Source organism: Haliotis cracherodii, unplaced genomic scaffold (assembly GCF_022045235.1).
Source record: "Haliotis cracherodii isolate W230 unplaced genomic scaffold, xgHalCrac1.p SCAF_1, whole genome shotgun sequence".
Classification (NCBI taxonomy): domain Eukaryota; kingdom Metazoa; phylum Mollusca; class Gastropoda; order Lepetellida; family Haliotidae; genus Haliotis; species Haliotis cracherodii.
The window spans coordinates 37798656-37811715 of record NW_027266264.1 but is presented as its reverse complement, the minus strand read 5'-3'; the positions used below and the strand labels follow the sequence as shown (position 1 = coordinate 37811715).

The 13060-nt window shown below is 37.3% G+C and overlaps 1 protein-coding gene across 4 annotated transcripts in view; it reads right to left on the bottom strand.

Annotated features, from left to right (window-relative positions):
• Positions 1 to 3902: 3902 nt before the first annotated feature.
• LOC139477400 (protein lingerer-like) overlaps positions 3903 to 13060 on the bottom strand; it is a 42874-nt gene continuing 33716 nt past the window's right edge. The window contains exons 17-25 of one of the 4 annotated variants that reach the window (XM_071259981.1): positions 12409 to 12509; positions 11788 to 11856; positions 10790 to 10883; positions 9618 to 9793; positions 8862 to 8946; positions 6839 to 6925; positions 6370 to 6425; positions 5526 to 5681; positions 3903 to 4813 (exon numbers count right to left, since the gene is read on the bottom strand). In XM_071259981.1, coding sequence (XP_071116082.1) covers positions 4721 to 4813; positions 5526 to 5681; positions 6370 to 6425; positions 6839 to 6925; positions 8862 to 8946; positions 9618 to 9793; positions 10790 to 10883; positions 11788 to 11856; positions 12409 to 12509 — 917 coding nt within the window. In that variant the 3' untranslated portion in view covers positions 3903 to 4720. Of the gene's footprint in view, positions 4859 to 5525; positions 5697 to 6369; positions 6426 to 6838; positions 6926 to 8861; positions 8947 to 9617; positions 9794 to 10789; positions 10884 to 11787; positions 11857 to 12408; positions 12510 to 13060 lie in introns of all 4 variants that reach the window. The other 3 variants (XM_071259966.1, XM_071259974.1, XM_071259989.1) reach the window with 3 other exon arrangements.

The following is a 13060-nucleotide window of genomic DNA, read 5'->3' as shown; positions in this document are numbered from 1 at the left end:
AATACATCTAAATATCTGCAAAAATGGTCATTGTAGATGAACTTGCACGGAGAATGTTTCGAAGGAGGTGCTTGAGGATGACCGATGTAGAGTGGTTGAGTCAGTCCCAGGGCCATGAAGCAGATTGAATTTATGATGTGCCAATAGTCAATTTAAGCAATTTAGTGTGGTGGTATGTCTACACTTCAGTCAAATACTATTTATACTACACTCTTCAAACTTGGTATGAGACTAAAGAAATATCAGAACAGAACTAGTTATCATACCTCCATGTCAGTATGATTAGATCTGATTGGTCAACGTGATCTTGATAAAAAAAAATTAAAAAACAACCTATGTATCCCGCCTTGGAGGGTAATAAATTTCTAAGCGGGGGAATTAATCTCTTATACTCCTCCACGAGCAATGCAGGCTGCACGTGGATATCTGAGAGGCAGAATAAAGCCCTTTTCCCCGCTTCAAAGCAAAACGCTGCATAAATGGAAGTCACGTGACATAGCACAAGTTAACCACAACTCAAACAGGTGTTTTCTATCAATGTTGAGTTTGTGTTAATTCTTATTCAATGTCCCATTAAAACATTTTGGTAAGACAAATTCGTTGTAGCGGGATCACTCGGGTTACATGGGCTTTAATGCGGATCGTGGTATACAACCTGACGCAAGACGCATAAAACCCCTGCTAAAACGTAAACTATAATATATTATAATATTATTTCAGAATTCTTCATGATCTTTTGAAATGTGTCTGTATAAACTGTAAGCTTGCGACACGTAGCTCTGATTATGTGATGTCATGATGTCACATGACAGCCGACAGCGTGAATAAAAGTGACAAAACCCTTTCTATATTCGTAAAAAGATATCTGCAAAAAACAGAATCGATTGTACGATTCCGACTATATCATGAGCAAGTGTTTATGTATCACTATCAAATAGTGATAACAGAAGTTCGCGAATAGGGGAGCGTATCCTACCCCAACCGTGGCACCCGTCACAAACACAAGGCGAGTCAATTGTTCACCTGTAAGAAACACGGGAACATTATAGTACAAGTCAAAATATGAAACAGATGAAGCGGTCTCACTGGTCTCCCTTATTTCTAGTTAAATGGGTAAATCAGTGGAAAGGAATTGGCTATTTGATGGTTACTGAACGATCCTCGATATACAATGAAGCTGAAGTTACATTTCTTGGCCATATTCAGTTGTTTTTACTTTACCAATCCGAGCTGAAGTTCTGATTCATGTACATGAAGAAACAGATAAGCATGGAGATGCCCACTTCTTACCTAAATGTCTTACCCCCACATTTTACATTGATGTTATCAATGAGGAAGTCTAGCATTTCAGAGTGTTCTCAGTTAACTTCAGTTGGCAGTTGCCTTCACTTTTTACAAAGTGACCTGAACCTCTGAGACAGATTTGTAACTCCTTCTTGGTCACCACGTTTTGTAACGAAAGCCCAACGGATCAAGAATTGAAGTTTGTCACGTGGGATAGTGACGTACGAAGCTGAAAACTCAAATGTTTAGACAGAATTTAACCTGGTTCTTTTCTGAGATTGCAGTCAAGCAGATCCTTTTGGTTTAGGAGAATCCACATGGAATTAATTCCACTTGTCTCAAATACTTTCTGTGAATATAGAGAAAGACCTTCCTTTATTAAAGATGATGGTTAAACTTTGAGACAGGGATTTGGTGGTACATTTGCAGGACCCAGAAATGTATGTCCCTTTGTACATATTTTTATGGAGCTTTGGAATCTAGTACAAAAAGAGAATTTAACGTCTTTAGCTTTTAGTCAAAAGTTGATAGTATTGATGCATGTTAGTGTCAGATTTCTTCCTGGGTTGATATACTGGCCTTAAATGTGGCATTATTTGTATGTCTCTTTTACCAAGTTCTTTGATCAAACAATTAATGTAGTGATGCTTATAGAATGTGTTTTATGAGGCCTTGCCGGTGGGAACAGCAACAAACGTTTCATGTAGGGCAGGCAGAAGTTGGGTGACAGCTGGCTGGAACAAAATGTGTTTGTTCAATTTCTGTTTCCTCTTTTTCTCTACCAATGACATCACCCACAGACTTAATCCACTCTGAAAGATATTGAACATGTTCTTCTTCTCTTTTGGCCCATTTATTTGCATATACTTCGACGGCATCCATAATGAATTTTAATCTACTGTTGACAAGTGCACCCACACAAGATAATATCTGAACTATGCAGCCCTTCAAATGACCCAAAAGAAAGCAAACGAGGGGCCCTATTTTTCTCACTCGAAGTATATGAAGGGAAAAACAATTGCCATACAACTTCCCAAATCTACCATTTATGGGATGGTGGATGATAAACCAGTATAACAGAAAAAACACAAGGACATAAAAATGTGGGAGGTAAATGAGGTTTCATTTGACCAAAACATTCTAAATCCAACTATGTTTATCTCCATAAATAAGAAAGCATACTGATGGTAAGACACGATTAAGACATTTCAAAGTAGACCATTTGCATATTATTTATGAAATTTGGGTAGTCCTCCACCAAGAATGTTCAAGGGGATTCTTCCTGGATATGACCTATGAAGACCTGGGGTAAAATAGGTCTTCAGCAACCATTGCTTGCTGTAAGAGGCGACTTACAGGATCGCCTGTTCAGACTCGCTGACTAGGTTGATGCATGTCATTGTATCCTAATTGCGTGGATTGATCCTCATGATATCAATCATTGGATTATTTACCGATCGTCATATAGCTGGAATATTTTGGAGTGCAGCGTTAAAATCAAACAAACAAATCTTCGTTGATGTCATCTTGTTTTGATTTCCAAAACAACAGATGGTAGTAATTATCATACAGAGATGAATGTTATTGTTTTCACTTGGAATTTACTGTAAAGGCCTTTCAAGACAAGCCATTTGTCATGACAATGTTCCAATGTCACTGCTTTCAAGACTCGCTAACACTTGCTCCACCACAAATTGCAGAAAAGGTGACATGAAAACTGTCTGAAAATGCCAAGCTGTATAAAATGTTTTTAACCCAAAAACCTGAGACAACACCTTCAGGGATATTTCATTGTCATGTGACACCTGACTGACCCTTTCGAGTGTATGCGCAAAAGCAACTAAAAATACAGATGCCATAAAAGTAATTTTCAAATGATCAAATTCTGAAATCATATCTAGTTATGTACAGGTACTTCTCAGACCCATGCCAAATTTGAGGTAATGTGGTGTGGTAGGAATAGTATTTGATTAAACCGTACAAACACACTACATAACCTGAACAATTGTGTTCCATCTTTCAAGGGGCAAAAAAAACTCTGAAGCCATGAATATTGATTATCAGTTTGTTTGACAAACCGGAATTTAATCAAAACTGACCCATCCTTTGCACCCTGATGTGCCTTCAACAAAACAATTTATAAGACCATAAGCCAGGGCTTTGTATTTAAGGACTAACCAGATCTAAACCTGCTGCCCCAACTTAGCAAAGATGTCCCTCATAGTTAAGAGGTTAATAAGTGCATGTCAATTAATACTATACCCCAATCTGCTGCTCCTGCAGAAACACAAGATTACATGAGCTAGGTTCCAGTAGTCACCTATTGCCAGCACTCATCAAATCATGATACAACTGGGTAGTTTCTAATGCATAACTTTTTTTCTTAGTGTTCTTTCCTACACACCTGTGTTGAACTTTAATTTTTTGAATTTCCAGTTATCTTCAAGTAAAAACTTGGTCCCTACTTATTCCTTCTTTATGTCGAACCTCGATGAACTCGATTTATTTTCGTTGTCACTTCAACTTCGAAAGGACAGCGTTTGTCTGTACTGTAATTAATTTTTTCTGCTGATGGTTAAAATACATTCACTTCAGAATTCACGCATCACACAGAGAAAAGTACCTCCAATTAAACACAAGACACAGGATTTGTACACACATTTCATATTTTATTACTGACACATTTTGAAATATTTATACTGTAGCTCTCTTTTTTAAAAAGCAAACCATTCAACAAATGATATAAGACAGATACACATAGTGGGATGACTCAGGGCTAGTGCTAAAATTTCTATGTTCAAAACTTGGCTAACGTACATACACATGCACACAAGAGATGCCAATGTTGTTTATACACAGTGAGCTCATCAATTCATCGAGACGTGACCCTTTTAAGTATATGATTTAAGGAACTGGGCTGCACCATGAAACAGTAGGAAATTAGGAGTAAAGCATGTATATTATTAATAATTACATCATTTTTACAAAATTTATTAATGAATAGGTTATCAAACTCAACATCGATTAGGCCACTTTCAACGTGGCTACACACACAGTTCATGGTTCTCAGTCCAGATCCATTAAATGCGATTCTTGACGACAATGTAAGGCACCATCGCACAAAATCTACAATCTTCAGAATTCCTCATGCTGTAGTGACGTTTCCATGAAACAAATAAAGTCAGAATCACCACATAAAAAATATGCATAAACTTGGGGGGGGAAAAAAAGCAAAAATGACTGTACATACGAAGTAGTTTATGAATGCTTGTGCCTACAAGAAAGTATTGCTACAACAGCGCTATTCAGATATGACTCACAGCAGTCCTCAGGATATTACATGACGTATTTCGGTACAAACTTTTCCACAGCTCAAGAGAAATAAATTGAAACAGGAACCAGGCAGATCCTCATTATCCAGAGTTGGTTGTTCCTCTCAGTTAGACCCCCAGTATGTTGTGTATGGCTTGGTGCCCCCTTTAGCCTGGGATGTGGCTTGCTGCGCTCTGGCTGACCCACCAGTGGAGTCCTAGCGAGCAGACATAACGCCAGCATTAGTTACTCATGCACTAGGCTGTCAAAAGTCACAACAGAAAACAGAAATAAGTTGCATGTAAAACTTGCTATTCCTCCACCTGATGTGATTTGTTATAAAACTACAACTATTTAAGTCACTTGAATATATCTATGTTTATGAATATGTACCACTTGATAACACATAAATACAACTTTAAGTTTAAGTAGTGATTTTGCATGCATAACCAATTATTCTACACTTGTAACTTTATTTGCAATCTAAGCCAAAAAGGTAGCCAAACTTCAGAAAAACCTGTCAAGAGTTCAATATGCACAGCAGCCACCTTACATTGAAACATTAGAGATAAAAGTATTTTAAATGAGAAATGAGATCATACAGGTCATGAAGGGTGAATAGATCAAATTTGCAAAACATAACAGTTTCTATATGTGACAGCCACGTTTAAATCAGTCAAAAATACAATTTTATTTTTAGAATAATTTTTTTTTAAATTACGAATGTTTAGAATAACCATTACTGTGGGTCTTCCACTTTTCAGAAAGAACTTATCATTTTTTTCAGCTGTAACTAAATTCTTACTGTAAAACAAAGGTTTCATTTCATCCAATGGACTGCCCAATTCAAAAGTATTGTTCAAAGGCTGCAAACGTCAGACCAGGTTTTTCTTAAGTTTTACCAGTCAGAAGATAGTCAGTCTGCTTACCTGTTGCAGAGGATGGTGCAGCATTTGGGAGTGCGGCTGATGCGGCATCATGGGGACAAATGGCGCCGCTCCATATGGGGTTGTTGGGGCACCCATGGCTCCAGCCTGGGTTGCCATTGGCAAGTTGAATGGTGGTGGAGTGCCAGCATGAAACGCCTGCTTATCAAAACCCTAAAATAAATTATACTGATTAAGGTTCAAGTTAATAAACAAACTTGAAAATTATTCATTTTTTAATAAAACCATGAAAGCATGAAAGCAGACATGACAATATTCCCTCAATCTCATTAAAATCAGATCTTAGTTTTTGCTACCACTAAACAAAGATCTGAGGACATCCCATTACGGGTCACTTCAGAACGACCTTTTGCTAATTTTGGCCGACCAATGAAATGACGGACAAGAATTCCACATTAGCCAATCAGGAGGTAGCTTTCTTATGCTTTATGACACTAGTTTCAAACTGGCGACTACGCTTCTAAAGATATTTTGACCTATTTTCAGTTAAAAAAATTAAACTGATAAAAACATCATTCTGGTATGGCTTATAGATGGCCTAGATTGTGTGGGTATAATCATCGGAATACCCCTTGTTAAATATTTCGTGGTTGCATGATTAGAAAACTCATTCCAACTGTCACTTTCATGATCTGGTAAAAAACGCTCTGATTGGTTGGATGAAAGGTCATTCTGATATGACCCTTAATGGGATGTCCTCAGATCTTTGATTAGCATAACGAGAACTAAGATCTAATTTTAATCAGATTGATAATCCCCCAATCATGACCTTTAAAGGGAGATAACCTTTACCATTTGGTAGCACATCTACCTTCTACAAACTTACCTGTGTATGGGTTTTGCTGTAGGCAGAAGAAGCAAGGTCTGCCCCTGTTGCTGACCCTGCAAGGTACATTAATCAAAGTCAGTTATCTATCATGAATAGTACAACAAACCATTTCAGATTTATCAATCCTTGAAGAGCAGTCAGAATTTGTCAGAAAGCTAAAGTTCTCTACAAACATGTTTCAGTAGAACGAAAGTATTCAACATCATTCAAACTCTGACAGTAGAACTATTGCAAATATACATGGTACCAGTTTTGGACATTTGAGGTTGTCCAAGGATCTTGTGATTTTCCAAGATTATTTCATACTCTCAAAACCTTTAACTTCATCAGTTGTTATAAGTCAACTTAATTTTTAAACCTTGAATATGTATTAAAAGTTTCTTCCTAAAAACAAAATTCCACTAAAGGAAACATGGACAATGTAGTGCCCTTCTTTGTGAGGCTGCAGAAGACACCAAATGCATACTTGTGCCTGCTGCTCCCTTTGCCTGCGTCTGTGTAGCTCCATAGCCCGTCTTTGTGAAATCCTGTGCCTGAGTCAGATCATCATAACCTGAAATCATTCAAACAAAGCTGTTATTCACATTCATATTTGCTCAATATTTCTTCACGCACAAGAATTCTGAATAAAACATGAAAATAGCCTCCATAAAGTTCATTTAGAGATATTGTCCATCTTTGTTTAGCACAATTTGAATTCAACGAGAGTACGTTTGTGTATTACTAGGTTAAAATGGTGATATGGATATCAGTCCTAACACTCCTGAGAATTTGACCTAAATAAATAATCGAGGATGAAATAATCATGTCTTGTTGGACTCTAAACTCAAGCACTTTTAAAGGTAAAACATTTGTTTTCAAGGACTCTTTAATCCCGTAACAAAGCCCAAATCCTGTAAATTTACTCCCAACAATGGTTGACAGTTTTTCTGGATACGACTTTCGTCTGTGAGACTTTAACTCACTTTCCGCCATCATACCAAAGTCTTGTTTCTGTCTTTAGTTTCGCACACTCATTGGTACTTTGAAACCCAAGCGCAAAGACAACAACACTTCCCTGTGATTTAAACACTGTTTGAAGCAAACTTTCAGCCCTGCTTCCGTCACAAGTCGACCTGACATTCATAACCATGTTTTGATTTCTTTGAGAACAAGTTTAAATAGACTTGTTGCTGGATCCTCCATTTGGTCTGTCACGGTAACAAACAGCACCAGTCTAAGAGTTTCAAGTGCCACTCATAATAACGTTAATTAAACCATATTCAGTAATACACTGTGCAAAGGAATTAACATATGTAACCCGCAATAGCCAGAAGACATGTTGTAAGCAACATGAAGTAAACTATGCATTAACACTTAATAATAAATTTCAGTAAACTGTCAGTAAAATTCCACATTTCCAGCACTTTGATGTTTATATCTCAGAATTAAGCACTTTTCATCAGACATTGTTAAAGGCACCAGTTCACAAATAGACCTATCTATGTGCCAAGTTTGGTGAAGAAATATGGTACTGTTTTAAAGATTTGCTCTGGAAACGAAATGTGACGGACGCACTGATGGCACCCATTCCTATATCCCCCCTTCCACTTCGTTGTGGGGGATAAATATTAGCAAGGCAAAAAGGTTAGCTGGACTCACCAATACCCCTGACCTCGACTCCCAACATATTTCTCAGTTCAAAACACCAAAAAAGCAACATTTTCTCAGAAAATTCACTTATCGAAATCAAACTTTGCACTGCACCTATCCTATTGGTATAGAAACTGTACTCCCAAATGGAAAAGAATCAATGAAGTATTTTGAAAGTTATAGGTCACACAAATGTTCCTATTTTCTCAGAAAATCCACACGTCAAATATACAACTTTGCACTGTACCTCTTCTACATGTTCTATCAGTATGGAAACTGTTCCCCAAATCTGACAATAATCCATGCAGTAGTTTTCAAATTATAGGTCACACAAATCTTGAAGTAAAAACAAAAGAAGTTTTTTAAAAAAAAAAAAGGGGGCATTTTTGAGAAATCCCAAAAATTGTAATCGAACTTCGCACTGCACTATACGAATGAAAAGTGTTCACCAAATTTGAAAAGAATCTATGCGGTAGTTTTCAAGTTATGGCTCACACAAAAAATGTCCTCTGAAGGGCGGACAGATGGACAGAATTCCTAGGCATAACTATACACTTTTAGGCCGGGGGTATAAAAATAAAAAGCCTAAAGCATCACAAGGCACCAGTTCACCACAAGACTGATCTGTAAAACAAGTTTTATCTAGAAATATTTAAGTTTTGGAGAACCTTTTCAATTTCCATAAAATCCACTACAGTCTTTCCAAACTTTTTGAGTCTGCTGGACTGAACTTGTATCTGGGCATTATTTCCTGCAGATTTTAAATCTCAGCTTATCTTACTGGACTGAAGAACTTTTTGCTTGACTCAAGTCTTTGGATTGTAGCTGAAGTCACTCACTGTCACTGAAACATTTACCTTTAGCTGTGTTGTAACCAAAGGACTTTTGGAATTGGGTGGTTGCCGTGGTTCCAGCATGGGCGGTGTTGGTCACAGGAGGCATCTGGAAGAAAATATTCATACAATTATACTCTAATTAAAGAAAAACCTTGCAATATATGAAAGTCTGAATAAAACCTAGTCGGAGAACACTAAAATATCTGTCAATTAGACAATAATACATTATGAAAACGAGCTAAAGATTGGTATCAACCTAAGGTAGATCACAATACCACGGCAACTTACAGTACTCTCTGCTACCTGCACGGAACCTCAGCCTGCTTTACACCATACCTCCAGCCGCTGGCAATTGTCATCATGTTTTGCCTAATATTAACCTCACATATACTCTACATTTAGCAGCTTGTAAAAAAACTACTCTGAATCATGTGGTCATACATACATTGTCATAGTGACATGGTAGGAGCAAGAATAGTAGTTCACAATATTTTAGGGATACGCATACAATGTTGGTCATTAACATGGTATGTACAGACACCTTCAGTAAACAGTGTCTAATTCAGTGGTAAAGTGCACAAAGGCATAACTTACATAATAGATTCCACAACAGCAAAGAGGAATAACTATGCATAACTTTGACCAAGTCAAATCACAACTGAGAGTTGGACAATCCATGCCCACCCAATTATTCACACTTAGTACCTATTGTGACCACACAATCACCATTTCAAGCATTGGGTACTTGTGAACTTTTCAGCCTTGAGCTGTACTCACTGGAAACACAGTAGGGTACTGGAATCCTGTACCAGGGAGCATCGAGGGGTAGTAGTATCCGTACTGCAAGTTGATGAACGGATGGTGAGCAGACTGGGTGGACTGCTGCTGAGATGTGGGGTTTGGGGATTGAGCATCTACCCGGTTCAACTTGCTGCTGTCTGTTGTTCCTGCTACTTTCAAAATTAATGCAACAATTGATTCAACTTCTAAGGTAAAAAATATATATCATTGTTGCTCACTAGTACATACATGGAAATTTATCATACAAAACTAGATTCCACAGGAGATTTGGTGAGATCAAGTGACTTCTAGGAGATATTGCTACAATAAAATTGCATGTCATGCTTTGCAGACCTAATGTGTGACATCAGTTACCATGATGTCACAATCAAAAGATTTCACTAAGATCTCTGCCACTGAAGCTGGTTAGCGGAACTTTTAAACTCAGACTCTGGTTATTACTGTTAATTAACTGAAAAAGGTTGAACAATCATTTTGGAAGATCAATAGAATCTCACCCTCATGTTTTTATGATATCTCATATCCACACACATCGATAAAAGTCCTGAACTTTTATCTACGGGTACTTGATATCAAAAGACACAAGGGTGGGATTCTGTATATTAGAGTTGGAAGGTGTACACATTTAAACAGTTTTTGTCATGAAGCAATGGGTTTGTGGATGAACATTTTAACACATTTGATATCAATCGGCTGAATAATATTGTCTGCTTGATATGAAGGCAGGTGTTCATAGAAACATAAAAGGAAAACTTAATAATTTTTAAAAATCTTCATTAGCATGATATTTCTTAAACAATTTAATTCAATTCAATGTCATAATGGTGCTATATTTCAGCCAGAAGTTCCAACTCCCTGTGCTTTGTGGTTTGAGAAGATTATTGAACATGTTAAGCAATTACACAAATTTCATTATTTTTTTTCATGGTCAAATCCTAATTCTCATCGTCAAAAGGTTTAAATCTTATTCCTTCTGTCACTTCTGTGAATGGTGGACGAGAGACAATGCATGCCACAACCTTACATGGACATTCTGACATCACCTTTCTGTTTCGAAATATGCTCCACAAACTCATTTTGCAGAAAACCCATATTGACTACTAAGCCATAAGATGTAAATCCCTAAAAAGCAATCCACTGCTACTAACCTGAGTATGGTACACTCCCAAGAGTGGCACGTTCCTGTCCTCCTATTGTTGAAGGCACAGGGAATCCGCTCATGTCATAGTAACTGTTTGCAGCCTGAAAGATCATCAATAGTTCTTACTCGTTTATACATGCAAGGCATCTGGCATAAGAGGTCTTACACTAGTTTTAATGTAAATTTTCACAAGTAAGCCTGAACAAAACACCTTGGAAAAATAAAATGATAAATGAATATTATATTGTCATAGATGTCATTAGGAGTTCATCATCTGAATATGGCACAGTTTTCCAAAAACTATGTACATCAAGCTGTGTCATATGAAAGTCTCATAGCAATGGCAAATGTTCCTGCTTCCTTTTATGCTGTGGACATATGCAAAATTGATAAATCAAAAACTAACCTTCTTCCATGATGTTCACAATTGTGAAAAGGGTCTTATTCTCTGTTTACAAAGCTTAAGTGAGTGAGAGTGTATTGGGTTTAACGCCGCACTTAACATTATTCCAGTTATATCACGGCGTGTCAGCTTAATGTGGGAGGAAAGCCCGAAGTGATGCAGGTCCCAGACGTTTACCACTTCGGTAAACCCAGAAGCACAGTTATGGTGCTGACAAACAAATCAGGGCCAACCGGGATTCGAAATCACAATTATAGTTTTCGGTGGGGCCCAAGGGATGTAACTCTGCACAGCGAATCAATGCGCCATAGACAACTGGAGCCCCATACCCCCTTACATAGCTTAACATAATGCTATGTGAATTGCCGTTACACCAAAATAACACTTGAAATATACAAGGCCCTTGTCCAGGTTGTCATTAAGGACTGCTAGGTCATAACCCCATAAAATTTAATAAAAAATTAGGGATGGGTGAGGTCTCAAATGCAAATACCACAGACAACCACAAGAACCATTGGATGCCCCTTAATCCAAGCACTGGACTAATATTCCTGTATATTCTCTGGGGTGATTTGAATGCAAGATGTGCAGATTTGACTGACCAGTGGAAGTCTCTGCTGCAGGAGCTGGACATCCTCGTATCCAGGGTACAGGGGCTGCTGGATACTCTGCTGTAAACACACACAAACTTATAAAATACTCCTAATACTCCCTGGCAGGACTTATATTATAAACCTGGTGACTGAAAGTCAATATCAGTATTTTACCATGGTTACAGGACAAGTTTCAACTACTCACTAAATACTTTGGCAATAGTTCATGTTCACCATATCATGTCCTATCATGTCCTAGCTGTGTTGCAAACACTAGTAAAGAGAAAAGAGATTGACATCGAGGTAGAAATTAAATTTCTATCAATCAAGCACTGGAAATAATGTAAACCACTCATTTTCAAGCTACCCACTCATTGCAATTCAGCAAGAAGATTTATCCATGCTGGTAATGAGAATAAGAAACGACCGGAAAGATAGTTAACTGAACAAACCTGTTCCTCAAGGATGTTAATTCATCATGCTTAAGTACTGAACTATTAACTTTTATTAACTATTAAATTTTATGTCTTGAGTATCAAACTGATCACTGGCATACAAATTTGATTTAATACTATTAGTACAAGGTTGACCCTTACATTGTATATCAGCATGATCAGGTTTAATACTTACACTCGGGTTACTGACATAGAAGGGTGGAATAGCACTCTGTCCAACTATGTATTGATGACCTAGGAGCGGCACACCAGGTGGAAGATTGGGAGGCGCTTTTGCTGAAAAACAATGTCAGCATACTAGAATGTGCTTTTATTTAAAAACATGTATACTTGTATTACTTTGAGGGAAAAGAAGTCTCAAGTGGTTTGACACAAGTCAAAATTGTTTCCATGGAAACAAAGAAACATATGTTTAAAAAAAAGAAAATAGCAAGAGGAACCAGTTCAGCTGATGAGCAATGATGAGCAATGCATATAGAAAATTGTTACAAGCTATGGCTTGGAATAGGATGAAAACACTATGGCCAACGACAATGGGAACCACCCCAAAAACAATATATCTCACCTCAAATAACAAGGAAAATATCTCGCTACAGTTAATCAGGTAATTTAATTTCAGGAGATTCAAAATCAAAATTGATTAAAATCTTGTTTTTTTCAAACAAATTGCCCAGAAAGCAGTTCATCATTATCACATGACTTTGGAAATATAATTGTGACAGGTTATCATATTTATCCGGTCTTGGGCTATCCAAACACCAAATATGGTCACAGGTAATACATATATGCCTTCCAACAGACTTGTGTTTTCAAGAATCCGAATAATT